The 17349-nt window shown below is 42.9% G+C and overlaps 1 protein-coding gene across 1 annotated transcript in view; it reads right to left on the bottom strand.

Moving 5' to 3' along the window:
- Window positions 1-14310, bottom strand: part of pcsk6 (proprotein convertase subtilisin/kexin type 6) — a 97078-nt gene extending 82768 nt beyond the window's left edge. The window contains exons 1-2 of the mRNA XM_084154760.1: window positions 13768-14310; window positions 4175-4279 (exon numbers count right to left, since the gene is read on the bottom strand). Of these exons, the coding sequence (XP_084010886.1) occupies window positions 4175-4279; window positions 13768-13926 (264 nt within the window). The 5' untranslated portion in view covers window positions 13927-14310. The remainder of the gene's footprint in view (window positions 1-4174; window positions 4280-13767) is intronic.
- Between the last annotated feature and the right edge of the window lie 3039 nt (window positions 14311-17349).

Here is a 17349-nt window from a genome sequence, read left to right as displayed (position 1 = left end):
GAGCATATCAAATCCCCTAAAGATACAGCGTGCAAATTGGAATGAACGACTATGTATGTGTTCCAGATGGCACCCTATTCCCTATGTAGTGCACTTCTTTTAACCAAGGCACATAGGGCTCTGATCAAAAGTAGTGCACTATATAGGGAATAGGGTGCCATTTGGGAGTACATCTCTTCTTAATCCATCTGCTAAACACATTAACATGCAAATTCACAAAGCACCTTGCATAAGTGCACACTCCGTTTACATGCAGTGCAGTCCCAATTAAATCTAGAATCGGCTTCCTATTTCGCAACAAAGCCTCCTTCACTCATGCTGCCAAACATGCCCTCGTAAAACTGACTATCCTACCGATCCTTGACTTCGGCGATGTCATTTACAAAATAGCCTCCAACACTCTACTCAGCAAATTGGATGTAGTCTATCACAGTGCCATCCGTTTTGTCACCAAAGCCCCATATAATACCAACCATTGTGACCTGTACGCTCTCGTTGGCTGGCCCTCACTACATATTCGTTGCCAATCCCACTGGCTCCAGGTCATCTATAAATCTCTGCTAGGCAAATCCCCGCCTTATTTTAGCTCATTGGTCACCATAGCAACACCCACCCGTAGTATGCGCTCCAGCAGGTATATCTCACTGGTCATCCCCAAAGCCAACACCTCCTTTGGCCGCCATTCCTTCCAGTTCTCTGCTGCTAATGATTGGAACGAACTGCAAAAATCTCTGAAGCTGGAGACTCTTATCTCCCTCGCTAACTCAATGGAGAATATCAATTGAAATAGCTTTTTAGTCCAGGACTAGGTTTAACCTGCCCTATCTTATTAACTACTGTACAGTATATGGTCTACTGTAGAAGGTCTGGCCAGTGGTTGTGGTGAGAGGCCCAAAAACCATATAGATGCAGTGTTTAGATGTATCTTCTTGATAAGTTATGTTGTGACAGTGGTTGGTGGTGAAATCACACAGGCTGGGGGGGGACAGCAAATCAGAGGCCCGACAGAGGTAAAATTGGTTTCTAGGCATCAGCCCCAACCTTCCATTTAAACACACAGGGCTTAGAGCGTGATATGATCAGGATGAGCTCTGTTGAGGAGCTCCAGACTTTGGGCTTTGGCTTTTATTACTCTTGAGATCATGCCTGTCTGAGAGAGATAATCTAAGGGAGAAGGCCAGAGGAGTGGCTCCCAAAACAGCCGCACTTTTATTCTTAAAGCGGTCTGTAGACTGGAAGTGGAGGTTGGAAGGAGGCCTCCAGTAATACCTGATGGGCCTGATGTGATACAGTCGATGGGTATCTATCCAAGTGTATCTGTCTTGAGGTTCTGATTGGATTTTGATGGGATTGGTCCATGATAGTGTGTTTGTGAGTGGTGTGCAATGGGGTGATGGGGGTTGTGTGTGTGTGTGTGTGTGTGTGTGTGTGTGTGTGTGTGTGTGTGTGTGTGTGTGTGTGTGTGTGTGTGTGTCAGTCTCTCTGTATATGTTTCATCCAGACAGAGTAAATGACAGGATCTGGGCATGCAGAAAGAGAGACACTTTAGTGAGAAAATGGTCTGTCTGCTATCACTATGTTAGGTATGTTAAAGACCCAACTGTGTGAGCGGGCTGCGTCTGTAAAACAGCTGGGCTGAAGTGGTCGTAAGAACAGATGTACAACACTTTCTGCCGACAAATGGGATTTGAACCCCTAACTATTACCGTATCCATAACACTAGTTCTACCCTGGCGCCTAACCTTAGAAGATGGAATCTGCATTAGGGGAAACAGCACCACTGTCCGCCCCGGCACCTTCATTATTGTTTTTGTTTTGTGGACGAAACAGAGGTGAGGTGCGTCGAGCAGAGTGGTAAAAACAAAAAACAACAGTACATATTGTGCTGTTCTATCGCGCCTGCAATAATGGTACTTCTTTTTTGTTGTAATATGCCAAACGGACGTGGAAGTTTTACCATTAAGGATTCCAGCTTTAAAGGGACATTCCACTTCAAATTATAAGTTTTGCTCTTTACCTTTTACTCTTTAATCTGTCTACCACGTGTCTAACCCAGAGACTTTAGTCAAAGTCTGTAGCAGAGCACAAGAGCTGATGATGTCACAGGGTTGTATTCCCCAGTAGACTACTGCTAGAGATTTTCTTACTGACAGAAGCAAATATCAACAGCTGTCTCAGTGAATCAACTACAGCCAAGGTAAGTGGAAAATCATGTACATTTGAATTTTGAGGGAACTATCCCTAAGCTCATGTACTTGCTCATCTTTTGTGACTAACGTTATTAGTGGATGCTGGTGGGAGTAGCTATAGGAGGACGGGCTATTGTAATGGCTGGAATGGTATTCATGGAACGGAGTCAAACGTGTGGTTTCCATATGTTGGATGTGTTTGATACTGTTCCATTGATTCCATTCCAGCCATTACAATGATCCCGTCCTCCTATAGCTCCTCCCAACAGCCTCCTCTGGTACTTGCTCATCTGTTGCTCCCGGGTTGCTGTTGGTAATGGCAGACCCTGGCTGTGACCCCACTCTCCAAGGGTGTCTCAGGGGGAGTTGGGATATGCAAAAAACACATTTCCAATTCACACATGCGTATTAATACAGACTTGTACATGTGTAAAATAAGACAAATATAAGCACCCACCAAATTATTATTACTACCACTCGTCCTTTCTAGCATTCACCTTAGAAGTGAATCATAACTTTCACTTAAGTCAAATGTTCACTTAGTAATGTATTGATGTCAAAGGGAGACTATGGGCTCTATTTTAACAAACCTAATGCAATGGTAAATCTAAGGGCAAACAGTAGCACTATAGCTTCAGGGGTGTGTCAGAAATATTTTGGCAATTTTCACTATTACAATTATGGGCGGACTTGCTGGCATTGGCGTGAAAGGGCTGGGTTTTGATGAATAAACAAGTTGTGGGTGTGTCAAGGCTTGGCCCCTCACTGGCCAATCAGAACGTGCTCCATGGCTAAATATGTGGTTGCTTCAAGTTGTGTATTTAAGGTGTTTTATGTATTGCCTTGGAATCAACTCCAATGCCAATGTTAGTCCGTTATAGTTTGTTAAATGGCTTACAGATACGAAATAACAAAATGTAGACCTATCTTTTCTAAATACATTAACTTGAACCCATTTGCGGTCCACATTGTTCTAAGTAATTGCATGGCTTCAATAGTATTCACACTGATATAGGGGCTAGGTCTACTGTAAATTACGTTATGGCTGAGCATGGACATTCCAAACATTGTCAATAAGCAAGATTAAACTAATTATAGATAAGGACTAGAAAGATAATCAAATTCTAAACAAAACAAAACAACTTGTTTTAAATAGGCTATGTCACACTTACAGGCCCCATCATGTCTCCCCGTGGGCATATAATATTAAAACAACGGAGACTATGGAGGGTTAAACGCACATCCAAAACGGGACCTGCATGGCTAAAATAATGTGGGCCTGCCTACAATGCACAGATAAAAAGCGAATGTCAGCTCACTGTTTTACTCCTCTCAAAGTTGATATTTTAATAAAGCTTTGGTGATTAAGATTTATTTACAAGCGGTCTTGGGAGCCAAACCCTTTATCGACAGTCTTGACTACTTTTCAATTGATTTGGGCAGGAAAAAAAGCCTTAATTGAGAGGAGGCTATGCTTGGTTTTTAACCAAATAAAACAAAATGGGAAAAAACATTCGTCTTTTATGTTTCTAAATACGAAGTATACAGGCACCAAAAGCACATTAGGCTACTCTTGTTCCATGCGCATATGGGCACTGTGCTTCACTGCTGGATAGGCTGCGTTTCCGCTGTCAGAATCTATGCCATAACCAACTGCGTTACCACTAAAACCAGCTTTTGGTTGGTCTTAAATATCCCTACCAGCGCTGACTGAAATTAGTGCTTTGGATCACGGTTTTTAAGGACACGCCTAAAATATTTCCAACCCCTCCCATCTGAGCGCAAGTGTGCTGATGTTTGACAAGTAAATTGCCAAACCTGGCGTTAGGGCTGGAAAATGCCAATGCGCCAGTTTTTACATGAAGAAATTGCAAACTAACATACGTTTGACATTAGCGCCGCCATAACGCCAGCCGAAAATAGAGCCCTATGTGAAAATTCTAGGTTAGGATTCACCTCTAGTGACTACCAAGCAGACATCTCACCTTTGGGTCCATTTGGATGAAGGAGTGAGCGCCCCTAGTGGAGAAAGCTGCTCTGCGCACCACTCTGCTGTGGTGGAAATGGTAATGGTCCTCCAGACTCCCGATCTGGACAGCAACAACATGAAAACAAACAGTGGGGTCATGGCAAGAAGAAGAAGAAGAAGAAGAAGAAGAAGAAGAAGAAGAAGAAGAAGAAGAAGAAGAAGAAGAAGAAGAAGAAGAAGAAGAAGAAGAAGAAGGGAAAATACACTGCAATCTTTACAGTATACATAAAAAATGATCGTTGTGGGCAGCAGAAAAGGTAATGCCAGGTTAAATCTGCATTCTACAGTAAAGTGAGATATAGAGTATGCAGTGAAGTGATCAAGAACACATATCAAATCATATCAAATAGTATTTGCCACATGCGCCGAATACAACAGTTGTAGACATTACAGTGAAATGCTTACTTACAAGCCCTTAACCAACAATGCATTTTTATTTTTATTTTTAAGTGTTAAGTAAAAAAAATAAAAGCAAATAACGAAAGAGCAGCAGTAAAATAAAAATAACAGTAGGGAGGCTATATACAGGGGGGTACCGGTGCAGAGTCAATGTGCGGGGGCACCGGCTAGTTGAGGTAATTGAGGTAATATGTACATATGGGTAGAGTTAAAGTGACTATGCATAAATAATAGACAGAGTAGCAGCAGCGTAAAAGAGGGGGGTGGGGGTGGGGGGGCAGTGCAAATAGTCCGGGTAGCCATGATTAGCTGTTCAGGAGTCTTATGGCTTGGGGGTAGAAGCTGTTAAGAAGCCTTTTGGTCCTAGACTTGGCGCTCCGGTACCGCCTGCCGTGAGTTAGCAGAGAGAACAGTCTATGACTAGGGTGGCTGGAGTCTTTGACAATTTTTAGGGCCTTCCTCTGACACTGCCTGGTATAGAGGTCCTGGATGGCAGGAAGCTTGGCCCCAGTGATGTACTGGGCCGTACGCACTACCCTCTGTAGTGCCTTGCGGTCAGAGGCCGAGCAGTTGCCATACCAGGCGTGATGCAACCAGTCAGGATGCTCTCGAGGGTGCAGCTGTATAACCTTTTGAGGATCTGAGGACCCATGCCAAATATTTTCTGTCTCCTGAGGGGGAATAGGCTTTGTCGTGCCCTCTTCACGACTGTCTTGTTGTGTTTGGACCATGATAGTTTGTTGGTGATGTGGACACCAAGGAACTTGAAGCTCTCAACCTGTTCCACTACAGCCCCGTCGATGAGAATGGGGGTGTGCTCAGTCCTCTTTTTTTTCCTGTATTCCACAATCATCTCCTTTGTCTTGATCACGTTGAGGGGAGGTTGTTATCCTGGCACCACACGGCCAGGTCTCGGACCTCCTCCCTATAGGCTGTCTCATCGTTGTCGGTGATCAGGCCTACCACTGTTGTGTTGTCAGCAAACTTGATGGTGTTGGAGTCGTGCCTGGCCATGCAGTCATGGGTGAACAGGGAGTACAGGAGGGGACTGAGCACGCACCCCTGAGGGGCCCCCGTGTTGAGGATCAGCGTGGCAGATGTGTTGTTACCTACCCTTACCACCTGGGGTCGGCCCATCAGGAAGTCCAGGATCCAGTTGCAGAGGGAGGTGTTTAGTCCCAGGATCCTTAGCTTAGTGATGAGCTTTGAGGGCACTATGGTGTTGAACGCTGAGCTGTAGTCAATGAACAGCATTCTCACGTAGGTGTTCCTCTTGTCCAGGTGGGAAAGGGCAGTGTGGAGTGCAATAGAGATTGCATCATCTGTGGATCTGTTGGGGCGATATGCAAATTGGAGTGGGTCTAGGGTTTCTGGGATAATGGTGTTGATGTGAGCCATGACCAGCCTTTCAAAGCACTTCATGGCTACAGATGTGAGTGCTACGGGTCGGTAATCATTTAGGCAGGTTATGTCCTGGGGCACAGGGACTATGGTGGTCTGCTTGAAACATGTTGGTATTACAGACTCAGTCAGGGACATGTTGAAAATGTCAGTGAAGACACTTCCCAGTTGGTCAGCACATGCTCGGAGTACACGTCCTGGTAATCCGTCTGGCCCTGTGGCCTTGTGAATGTTGACCTGCTTAAAAGTCTTACTCACATCGGCTACGGAGAGCGTGATCACATAGTCATCCGGAACAGCTGGTGCTCTCATGCATGCTTCAGTGTTGCTTGTCTTGAAGCGAGCATAGAAGTGATTTAGCTCTTCTGGTAGGCTTGTGTCACTGGGCAGCTCGCGGCTGTGCTTCCTTTTGTAGTCTGTAATAGTTTTCAAGCCCTGCCACATCCAACGAGTGTCAGAGCCGGTGTAGTACGATTCAATCTTAGTCCGGTATTGACTCTGCCTGTTTGATGGTTCGTCGGAGGGCATAGCGGGATTTCTTATAAGCGTCCGGGTTAGAGTCCCGCTCCTTGAAAGCGGCAGCTCTACCCTTTAGCTCAGTGCGGATGTTGCCTGTAATCCATGGCTTCTGGTTGGGGTAATGTACGTACGGTCACCGTGGGGACGACGTCATCCATGCACTTATTGATGAAGCCAGTGACTGATGTGGTGTACTCCTCAATGCTATCTGAAGAATCCCTGAACATATTCCAGTCTGTGCTAGCAAAACAGTCCTGTAGCTTAGCATCTGCATCATCTGACCATTTTTTTATTAACCGAGTCACTGGTGCTTCCTGCTTTAGTTTTTGCTTATAAGTAGGAATCAGGAGGATAGTTATGGTTAGATTTGCCAAATGGAGGGCGAGGGAGAGCTTTGTAATTGTCTCTGTGTGTGGAGTAAAGGTGGTCTAGAGTTTTTTTCCCTCTGGTTGCACATTTAACATGCTGGTAGAAATTAGGTAGAACGGATTTCAGTTTCTCTGCATTAAAGTCCCCGGCCACTAGGAGCGCTGCCTCTGGATGAGCGTTTTCCTGTTTACTTATGGCCTTATACAGCTCATTGAGTGCAATCTTAATGCCAGCATCGGTTTGTGTTGGTAGAAAAATATAGATGAAAAGTATCTTGGTAAATAGTGTGGTCTACAGCTTATCATGAGATACTCTACCTCAGGCGAGCAAAACCTCGAGACTTCCTTAGTATTAGATTTTGTGCACCAACTGTTGTTTACAAATATACACAGACCGCCACCCCTTGTCTTACCAGAGTCAGCCGTTCTATCCTGCCGATGTAGCGTATATCCCATCAGCTGTATGTTGTCCATGTCGTCGTTCAGCCACGACTCGGTGAAACATAATATATTACAGTTTTTAATGTCCCGTTGGTAGGATAACCGTAATCTTAGGTTGTCCAATTTGTTCTCAAATGATTGAACATTGGCTAATAGGATTGATGGAAGAGGCAGTTTACTCGCTCGCCGTCGGATCCTTACAAGGCACCCCAACCTACGTCCACGATATCTCCGTCTCTTTCTCATGCGAATGATGGGGATTTGGGCCTTGTCGGGTGTCTGTAGGATATCCTTTGCGTCCGACTCGTTAAATAAAAAATCTTTGTCTAATACGAGGTGAGTAATCGCTGTCCTGATATCCAGAAGCTCTTTTTGGTCATAAGAGACGGTGGCAGAAACATTATGTACAGAATAAATTACAAATAACGCAAAAAAACACACATAATAGTACAATTGGTTAGAGGGCTGTAAAACGGCAATGTACAGTGGGGAAAAAAAGTATTTAGTCAGCCACCAATTGTGCAAATTCTCCCACTTAAAAAGGTGAGAGAGGCCTGTAATTTTCATCATATGTACACGTCAACTATGACAGACAAATTGAGAAAAAGAAATCCAGAAAATCACATTGTAGGATTTTTAATGAATTTATTTGCAAATTATGGTGGAAAATAAGTATTTGGTCACCTACAAACAAGCAAGATTTCTGGCTCTCACAGACCTGTAACTTCTTCTTTAAGAGGCTCCTCTGTCCTCCACGCGTTACCTGTATTAATGGCACCTGTTTGAACTTGTTATCAGTATAAAAGACACCTGTCCACAACCTCAAACAGTCACACTCCAAACTCCACTATGGCCAAGACCAAAGAGCTGTCAAAGGACACCAGAAACACAATTGTAGACCTGCACCAGGCTGGGAAGACTGAATCTGCAATAGGTAAGCAGCTTGGTTTGAAGAAATCAACTGTGGGAGCAATTATTAGGAAATGGAAGACATACAAGACCACTGATAATCTCCCTCGATCTGGGGCTCCACGCAAGATCTCACCCCGTGGGGTCAAAATGATCACAAGAACGGTGAGCAAAAATCCCAGAACCACACGGGGGGACCTAGTGAATGATCTGCAGAGAGCTGGGACCAAAGTAACAAAGCCTACCATCAGTAACACACTACGCCACCAGGGACTCAAATCCTGCAGTGCCAGACGTGTCCCCCTGCTTAAGCCAGTACATGTCCAGGCCTGTCTGAAGTTTGCTAGAGTGCATTTGGATGATCCAGAAGAGGATTGGGAGAATGTCATATGGTCAGATGAAACCAAAATAGAACTTTTTGGTAAAAACTCAACTCGTCGTGTTTGGAGGACAAAGAATGCTGAGTTGCATCCAAAGAACACCATACCTACTGTGAAGCATGGGGGTGGAAACATCATGCTTTGGGGCTGTTTTTCTGCAAAGGGACCAGGACGACTTATCCGTGTAAAGGAAAGAATGAATGGGGCCATGTATCGTGAGATTTTGAGTGAAAACCTCCTTCCATCATCAAGGGCATTGAAGATGAAACGTGGCTGGGTCTTTCAGCATGACAATGATCCCAAACACACCGCCCGGGCAATGAAGGAGTGGCTTCGTAAGAAGCATTTCAAGGTCCTGGAGTGGCCTAGCCAGTCTGCAGATCTCAACCCCATAGAAAATCTTTGGAGGGAGTTGAAAGTCCGTGTTGCCCAGCGACAGCCCCAAAACATCACTGCTCTAGAGGAGATCTGCATGGAGGAATGGGCCAAAATACCAGCAACAGTGTGTGAAAACCTTGTGAAGACTTACAGAAAACGTTTGACCTGTGTCATTGCCAACAAAGGGTACATAACAAAGTATTGAGAAACTTTTATTATTGACCAAATACTTATTTTCCACCATCATTTGCAAATAAATTCATTAAAAATCCTACAATGTGATTTTCTGGATTTTTTTCCCTCATTTTCTCTGTCATAGTTGACGTGTACCTATGATGAAAATTACAGGCCTCTCTCATTTTTTTAAGTGGGAGAACTTGCACAATTGGTGGCTGACTAAATACTTTTTTTCCCCACTGTATGTTACTGTCTGTACATCAATACAAATCGATATGCAGTACATGATATTGGTTTACTTTGAATAAGGTACCCTAAACCAAACAACCTACATTGTTCTGAGAAAGGACATGTTTGCACCGGTATCCAACAATGTGACGTTTGTGAACACATACAGATGTAGGATCTTAATTTTAGGCAGTTGTGATGAGGTGTGAACGAAGGTGTCAGGCGCAGGAGGTAAAACACCGAAGTCCAGAGTTTATTCGGTTTACATAAATAAAACGCACCAAGCGTCAAAACGAAACTATCACAAGGGAAATATTCCACCTTGGTAATAACAAATTGAAGAGTAGCTCAATCGAGCTACTCGCTCTCACAATTAAACAATCCCTCACAAAGACAAGGTGAACAGAGGGAACACTTATACACATACTAATTAGGGGAATGAGCACCAGGTGTGTGTGATTGACAAGACAAGACATGACAAGTGGAGTGATGAGAATGGGATCGGCAGTAGCTAGTAAGCCGGTGACGACGAACGCCGAAACCTGCCCGAACAATGAGGGGAGGCAGCCTCGGCGGAAGTCGTGACAGCAGTTTGCTACAGCAGGAAAATAATAATAATAATAATATGCCATTTAGCAGACGCTTTTATCCAAAGCGACTTACAGTCATGCGTGCATACATTTTATTTTTTTGTGTATGGGTGGTCGCGGTGATTGAACCCACTACCTTGGCGTTACAAGCGCTGTGCTCTAGCAGCTGAGCTACAGAGGACCACAATCCTGTAGCAACAGGAATTGTAATTATTATGTGGATTATAATTAATGGACATTTTTGTAGGGGGTTGATAAATTTTTTTGTAAGGGAAAATCAAGTCTGAATTTTCAAAGTGGAAACTTCAGAAGCCTTTTTAAACCTCAAATTCACTAAAAGTTTTTTTTCTCCTGCAACAGGGTGATCAAATTAAGATCCTACATATGTACAGAAGGACTTTTTGGGCAAATCTTGCTTACTCTGAGCAAAATAACAATTTAAAATCCAAAGCACGTGAAGTAATAAATATGATTTTTTTTCTCTTGTGACTTTGCACCAAAAATGCGGGCAGGAATCCCAGAGCACATGTGCTCTTCTGGCACTGAGCCGTGTTATTCTCTGAACCAGGACTTTCTTTAATGCTCTCTAACTCTTTCTCTCTCTCTCTCTCTCTCTCTCTCTCTCTCTCTCTCTCTCTCTCTCTCTCTCTCTCTCTCTCTCTCTCTCTCTCTCTCTCTCTCTCTCTCTTCTCTCTCTCTCTCTGCTCTCTCTCTCTTTCGGTCTCTCTCTCTCTCAATTCAATTCAATTTCAATTTAAGGGCTTTATTGGCATGGGAAACGTGTGTTAACATTGCCAAAGCAAGTGAAGTAGATAGTAAACAAAAGTGAAATAAACAATAAATATTAACAGTAAACATTACACTCAGAAGTTTCAAAAGAATAAAGACATTTCAAATGTCATATTATGTATATACAGTGGAGAAAAAAAGTATTTAGTCAGCCACCAATTGTGCAAGTTCTCCCACTTAAAAAGACTAGAGAGGCCTGTAATTTTCATCATAGGTACACGTCAACTATGACAGACAAAATGAGAAAAAATAATCCAGAAAATCACATTGTAGGATTTTTAATGAATTTATTTGCAAATTATGGTGGAAAATAAGTATTTGGTCAATAACAAAAGTTTCTCAATACTTTGTTATATACCCTTTGTTGGCAATGACACAGGTCAAAAGTTTTCTGTAAGTCTTCACAAGGTTTTCACACACTGTTGCTGGTATTTTGGCCCATTCCTCCATGCAGATCTCCTCTAGAGCAGTGATGTTTTGGGACTGTCGCTGGACAACACGGACTTTCAACTTCCTCCAAAGATTTTCTATGGGGTTGAGATCTGGAGACTGGCTAGGCCACTCCAGGACCTTGAAATGCTTCTTACGAAGCCACTCCTTCGTTGCCCGGGCGGTGTGTTTGGGATCATTGTCATGCTGAAAGACCCAGCCACGTTTCATCTTCAATGCCCTTGCTGATGGAAGGAGGTTTTCACTCAAAATCTCACAATACATGGCCCCATTCATTCTTTCCTTTACACGGATCAGTCGTTCTGGTCCCTTTGCAGAAAAACAGCCCCAAAGCATGATGTTTCCACCCCCATGCTTCACAGTGGGTATGGTGTTCTTTGGATGCAACTCAGCATTCTTTGTCCTCCAAACACGACGAGTTGAGTTTTTACCAAAAAGTTATATTTTGGTTTCATCTGACCATATGACATTCTCCCAATTCTCTTCTGGATCATCCAAATGCACTCTAGCAAACTTCAGACAGGCCTGGACATGTACTGGCTTAAGCAGGGGGACACGTCTGGCACTGCAGGATTTGAGTCCCTGGCGGCGTAGTGTGTTACTGATGGTAGGCTTTGTTACTTTGGTCCCAGCTCTCTGCAGGTCATTCACGAGGTCCCCCCGTGTGGTTCTGGGATTTTTGCTCACCGTTCTTGTGATCATTTTGACCCCACGGGGTGAGATCTTGCGTGGAGCCCCAGATCGAGGGAGATTATCAGTGGTCTTGTATGTCTTCCATTTCCTAATAATTGCTCCCACAGTTGATTTCTTCAAACCAAGCTGCTTACCTATTGCAGATTCAGTCTTCCCAGCCTGGTGCAGGTCTACAATTGTGTTTCTGGTGTCCTTTGACAGCTCTTTGGTCTTGGCCATAGTGGAGTTTGGAGTGTGACTGTTTGAGGTTGTGGACAGGTGTCTTTTATACTGATAACAAGTTCAAACAGGTGCCATTAATACAGGTAACGAGTGGAGGACAGAGGAGAGCCTCTTAAAGAAGAAGTTACAGGTCTGTGAGAGCCAGAAATCTTGCTTGTTTGTAGGTGACCAAATACTTATTTTCCACCATAATTTGCAAATAAATTCATTAAAAATCCTACAATGTGATTTTCAGGATTTTTTTTTCTCAATTTGTCTGTTATAGTTGACGTGTACCTATGATGAAAATTACAGACCTCTCTCATCTTTTTAAGTGGGAGAACTTGCACAATTGGTGGCTGACTAAATACTTTTTTCCCCCACTGTATACAGTGTTGTAACAATGTGCAAATAGTTAAAGTACAATGGGAAAATAAATAAACATAAATATGGGTTGTATTTACAATGGTCTCTCTCTCTCTCAACCTTTCGCTACCTCCCTTCACCTCTCCCTATCTCTGTCTTGTTCTCACTCATTTGTCCTCTCACCCTCTTTCTTTCTCTGTCTCCCCCACTCTTGGATTACCCACTGGGGCTAAAGTTATATGTGAGATACCTCCTAGTTACTTGTTATCCTCAGATTCATGTTAATAATCTATATAATATCTACTGCTTTCTTTTTATTGTAATAAACCCAGCTCTCCCATCCACAAGCATGTCATCTTCACAGTCTGCATGAATTCTGCAAGAGTATCTATCATCTGTCAATCAACTCAGATGAAGATCCGTTATGAAGTTTCATAGGGGTGAATCCCAATGGGAGACAGACTAAAATGTCAAGACCACATTATCATTGCAGTTGATAGCATGTGGTCAACTTCAATAAGAAGGCTGCAACAGAAGCCATGCTGTGGTACACTCCTCTTAAAAATAATCTAGATAATAAATGGATTACCCACAGGGGAGGAGTGTAAAGGCCTATTATAGCTAGAATAAGAGCAGAACAAATCCACTATTATATAATTAAGTAAACCCATTCCAGTCATATATAACATATTTAAAGTGAAAACATCAGTGGTGTACCAAGTTGGAATGTAGTACTTTTAGAAATGAATATGACACAATATTACGGAATTTGGGTACTTTCTTTTTGGGCAAAGTGCCATTTCCAATGCTGATCATCGTGCGCAAGCCTACTGTAGTCTACAACACATTTTATAATTAAAGCGTAATGTTTAGTCTCGGTATTTGCATATGGACAGTACAACGTGACCATTGCCCATAAGTCAACGGCCTGAAAATAATGTACTTCAGTGGCGCTGATGCGTTTGTGTTGCCAACTGAAAATCGCTCTGGAACTCGGAAAGCTGTACATTTGGCACTGGGGTTCAGTTGCTTGCCAGACACGGATAATAATCGCACACGTCACTCTTCTTTGATTCCTCTATGAATGCTTCTACATTATGATCGACGAATAGCCATCCTACTGTATCGAAGTTCAGCAGATGAACTCGACAAAAAAAATGTGACTATTGATCCGCAAAGCAGAAAGAGGGACTCATAACAGGTCAGGCTGCACAAAATAAACACACTCTGTGAACTGTAAAAACACGGTAATGATCTTACCTGTCCATAATTATTATAACCATATTTTGCAGCAAGTTTATCCGCTTCTTCTTGTCCCCCTGCAATACGCACTGCCCAATGATTTGTATAAACGTTCCGAGGGGCCAGCGACTGACATATTTCTAAAGTTGATAATATGAAAATAAGAAATAAACACATTTTGGTGTCCGAAACTTGTCTTACGACATCAACTGTAGAATAAGGGATAAAAGACGTATCTAAAAAATATAAAACGCATGGACGCTCAAATTAGTCAATCGTCGATCCAACTCTATCAGAAAAGGCATGCTGTTCGTCATAAATCCATCATTTTGTCTCTGTCGCTGTCCGAGTGAAATTCACAGTCGGGTCGACAGATATTTCATTCCGTAAAAAGTTGGAAAATATGAACCGCAGGCGCCAACCTTTATCCCGCGCTACGCTCCTCTATATGTAAGCACAGCAACCAATAGCGAGTGCCATTCATGCGCAGCCTATAGCAGCGGAACGCACCGGTAAAGCGCTTGTCTGTGCTAACATCAAAGCCTAACTGATAGGGGATCGGTAGTAGCCCACGCCTCTCCAACCTGCGCTATAATAGGAGCACGTCGGTCGGAAGCGTCAGTGCGCTACTGAACGATGGCATAATTCCTCTGCCTTTGGCTGCTGCAACAATATGGAAATGAATTATTCAATACACTACCCAAAAGCCCAATAATTTTAGAGAAAAAAAATATTTATTGATACACTTGTCATCTGACTGTCGAGTAGGCTTTGTCTCTTGAAAATAGTTATGTTGATGGAAGACATAGGAGAGTGAATAATGAATTACGGTTGAATAATGCGACATCCTGTCTATCTGTCAAGACTGCTGCTCTGCCATAGACATACTGTATGGAAACATAAGCCAGTAACACAAACACACACACACACACTTTTTTTTACCACACACACACACAAATGCACACACACACACACACACACACACACACACACACACACACACACACACAGTGTACTATGTAGGGAATAGTAATGCACCATGTAGGGAATAAGGTGCCATTTGAGACGCATCCTATATAGATTACAGTGGTGGCATTGTGTTTGCTTTCAAGTGTGATAAAAAACGGTATTTCCCCTTTTCTAATTTCTAACAACAATGTTTGGGATTAGGGCACATCAAACACCCACAGTTTTAAAAATTGGATTTTTTTTCTCGCTTTGAACGAAAAATATCTCATAAAAAAATTATTGCAGCCATATTTTTGGGGGGATATTTACAATGCTGATATGAGAATAGTAATGATTAACTTCTATACCAAGGCCATCTGTTCTCACTCTGGCGTTAAAATAGAAGACCCAGAACATTTCCATTCCCAAACCTCTGAGGGTGAATCATCTTTGCATCCCAAATGGCAACCTATTCTCTACATAGGGCACTACTTTTGACCAAATATACATGCACTATATAGGGAATAGGGTGACATTTGGGATTTAGGATGCAGCCATCCTAAATTAATCACACTATTTGTTGTTGATTGCCACAAACTGTTCTGGCTTTGACTGAATCTGAATGCTGTTAACATTCTGTTGTGACCAAACTTGGACCTGTACTGAACGTCCCCCTATGGTACCGAGGTAAACGTCATGTTTTAATGTTCTTAGAACATTCTAAGAATGTCAGTGGGATAGCGTCTCACTTAAACCCTAAAAGGGACCTAATGGGAACATCGTCTAATGTCCTTAGGACATTCCCTGTTTGCTGGGAGTACTTTACTCACTATGTGGCAATGGAAAATGTCATTGTGATACCCCGTTGCACAGGTAGGCCTATATGAGAGAAATCCTCCAAGAGGCCATTTACTAAAATAACAAAAGGGACTGTCAGAAGGTCACTTTCTGTTCTGTAAAAACGTAGCGGCAACAATGAATAAACAGAAAAAAACACACAGCAAAGTTGGCAACCTTACCCTCACTAACGACACCATCTGTTTCTCCCTCCCCCCACGCACATAGCCTTGGCGTCATCCTGGACTCCTCCCTCTCCTTCGACCACCACATCAGACAGACTGTCAAATCATTATCCTTCTGCCTCTGCACCATTGCTAAGGACTCCCGTCCTGCCGCTGAAAATCTCATCCATGCATTAATCTCCTCTCGACTCGACTATCGCAACTCCTTCTCTCCGCCATCAACTCAAGCTCCCTCCATAAACTCCAAATGGTTCAGAACTCTGCAGCCAGACTCCTCATCCATGCTAAGTCCTGGCAGCACATCATCCCCGTCCTCCATGAACTCCACTGGCTCCCTGTCTCTGCATGCAATGAATACAAGATCCTCCTTCTGACCTACAAAGCTCTCCACCACCTTACCCCCGCTTACCTCTCTGACCTTCTTCCCTACCTAGTATTATATAGAGCCATTATTGCATGGAACTCCGTTCCATCTCATATTGCTCAAATGAACAACAAACCTGGTCTCAAAAAACAGATAAAGCAACACATCACGGCACAATGCATCTCCCCTATTTGACCTAGATAGTTTGTGTGTATGTATTGATATGTAGGCAACGTGTGCCTTTTTAAAAATGTAGTTCTGTCCTTGAGCTGTTCTTTTAATGTTCTATAATATGTCATGTTTCATGTTTTGTGTGGACCCCAGGAAGAGTAGCTGCTGCTTTTGCAACAGCTAATGGGGATCCTAATAAAATAAAAAAAATGCCTACCAACCCACACGATCACTCCGTTCTACCATAGCAGGCCACCTTGTCGTCCCCAGGACTAAGCTCCAGAGCTTTGGCAACAGGGACTTCTCCGGGGCTCCACCCAACCTCTGGAATGCTCTCCCTCCCGCCAGCCATCCGTGAGTCTATTACCATTTTTCAGTCACCTCTTCACCATGGCTCCACCCCTAACCCACTTAAGATGATGCTGTTGATTATTGTTTAAAACTTGAACAATGATGGATCAGGTATACTTGTAATAACAACCCAGGCCTGTCAACATCACATGTTCACTTTTTTATGTGACACTCAAAACTTTACTCTTTAAGTGGTATTACTTGTTCCTCACTGTGCCTGTAGACCACAAACATGGCATATGGAAACATAGATGATACCTCCCACATATGAAGAGGAAGTTGAGGTATTGTCACATGCTTCATCATTACTCTTTCAGAGTGTGTACAGAATATTAGACATACAGTAAAGAACAGTTGCTGTGGTCATTTTGAGTCTTGATTCACAAAAAAAGGCATAAGGGTGTCAGATGAAAAGGGTGAGTATTGAACTGCTGTAGTTTAATATTGTTATATTACAAGAATTATAATAGTATGCAATGTAATATGTTTTAGCTGAAATAATGCAGTATGGGTCCATACCATGTCAATTTTAGCCAATTTAGGATATTTATTTAATTTAGCAAAATAGGTTATGAAACACCATATCATAAATGGCCAATTCAATTCCTAAATGGGTTTAGATGGGACCAGCTGCAATGTAGAGTCAAATAACATGCACAGGAAACTCATATGGTTATTACAGCTAAATGTTCATTCAACCTCATGATCATGGTGAAAATGGGTACTTAAATGTTCTTTCAGTTT

This window comes from Coregonus lavaretus (genome assembly GCF_964263955.1).
Source record: "Coregonus lavaretus genome assembly, chromosome: 37".
NCBI lineage: Eukaryota > Metazoa > Chordata > Actinopteri > Salmoniformes > Salmonidae > Coregonus > Coregonus lavaretus.
The sequence above is the reverse complement of the archived record's forward strand: the minus strand, read 5'-3'. Positions and strand labels throughout refer to the sequence as shown.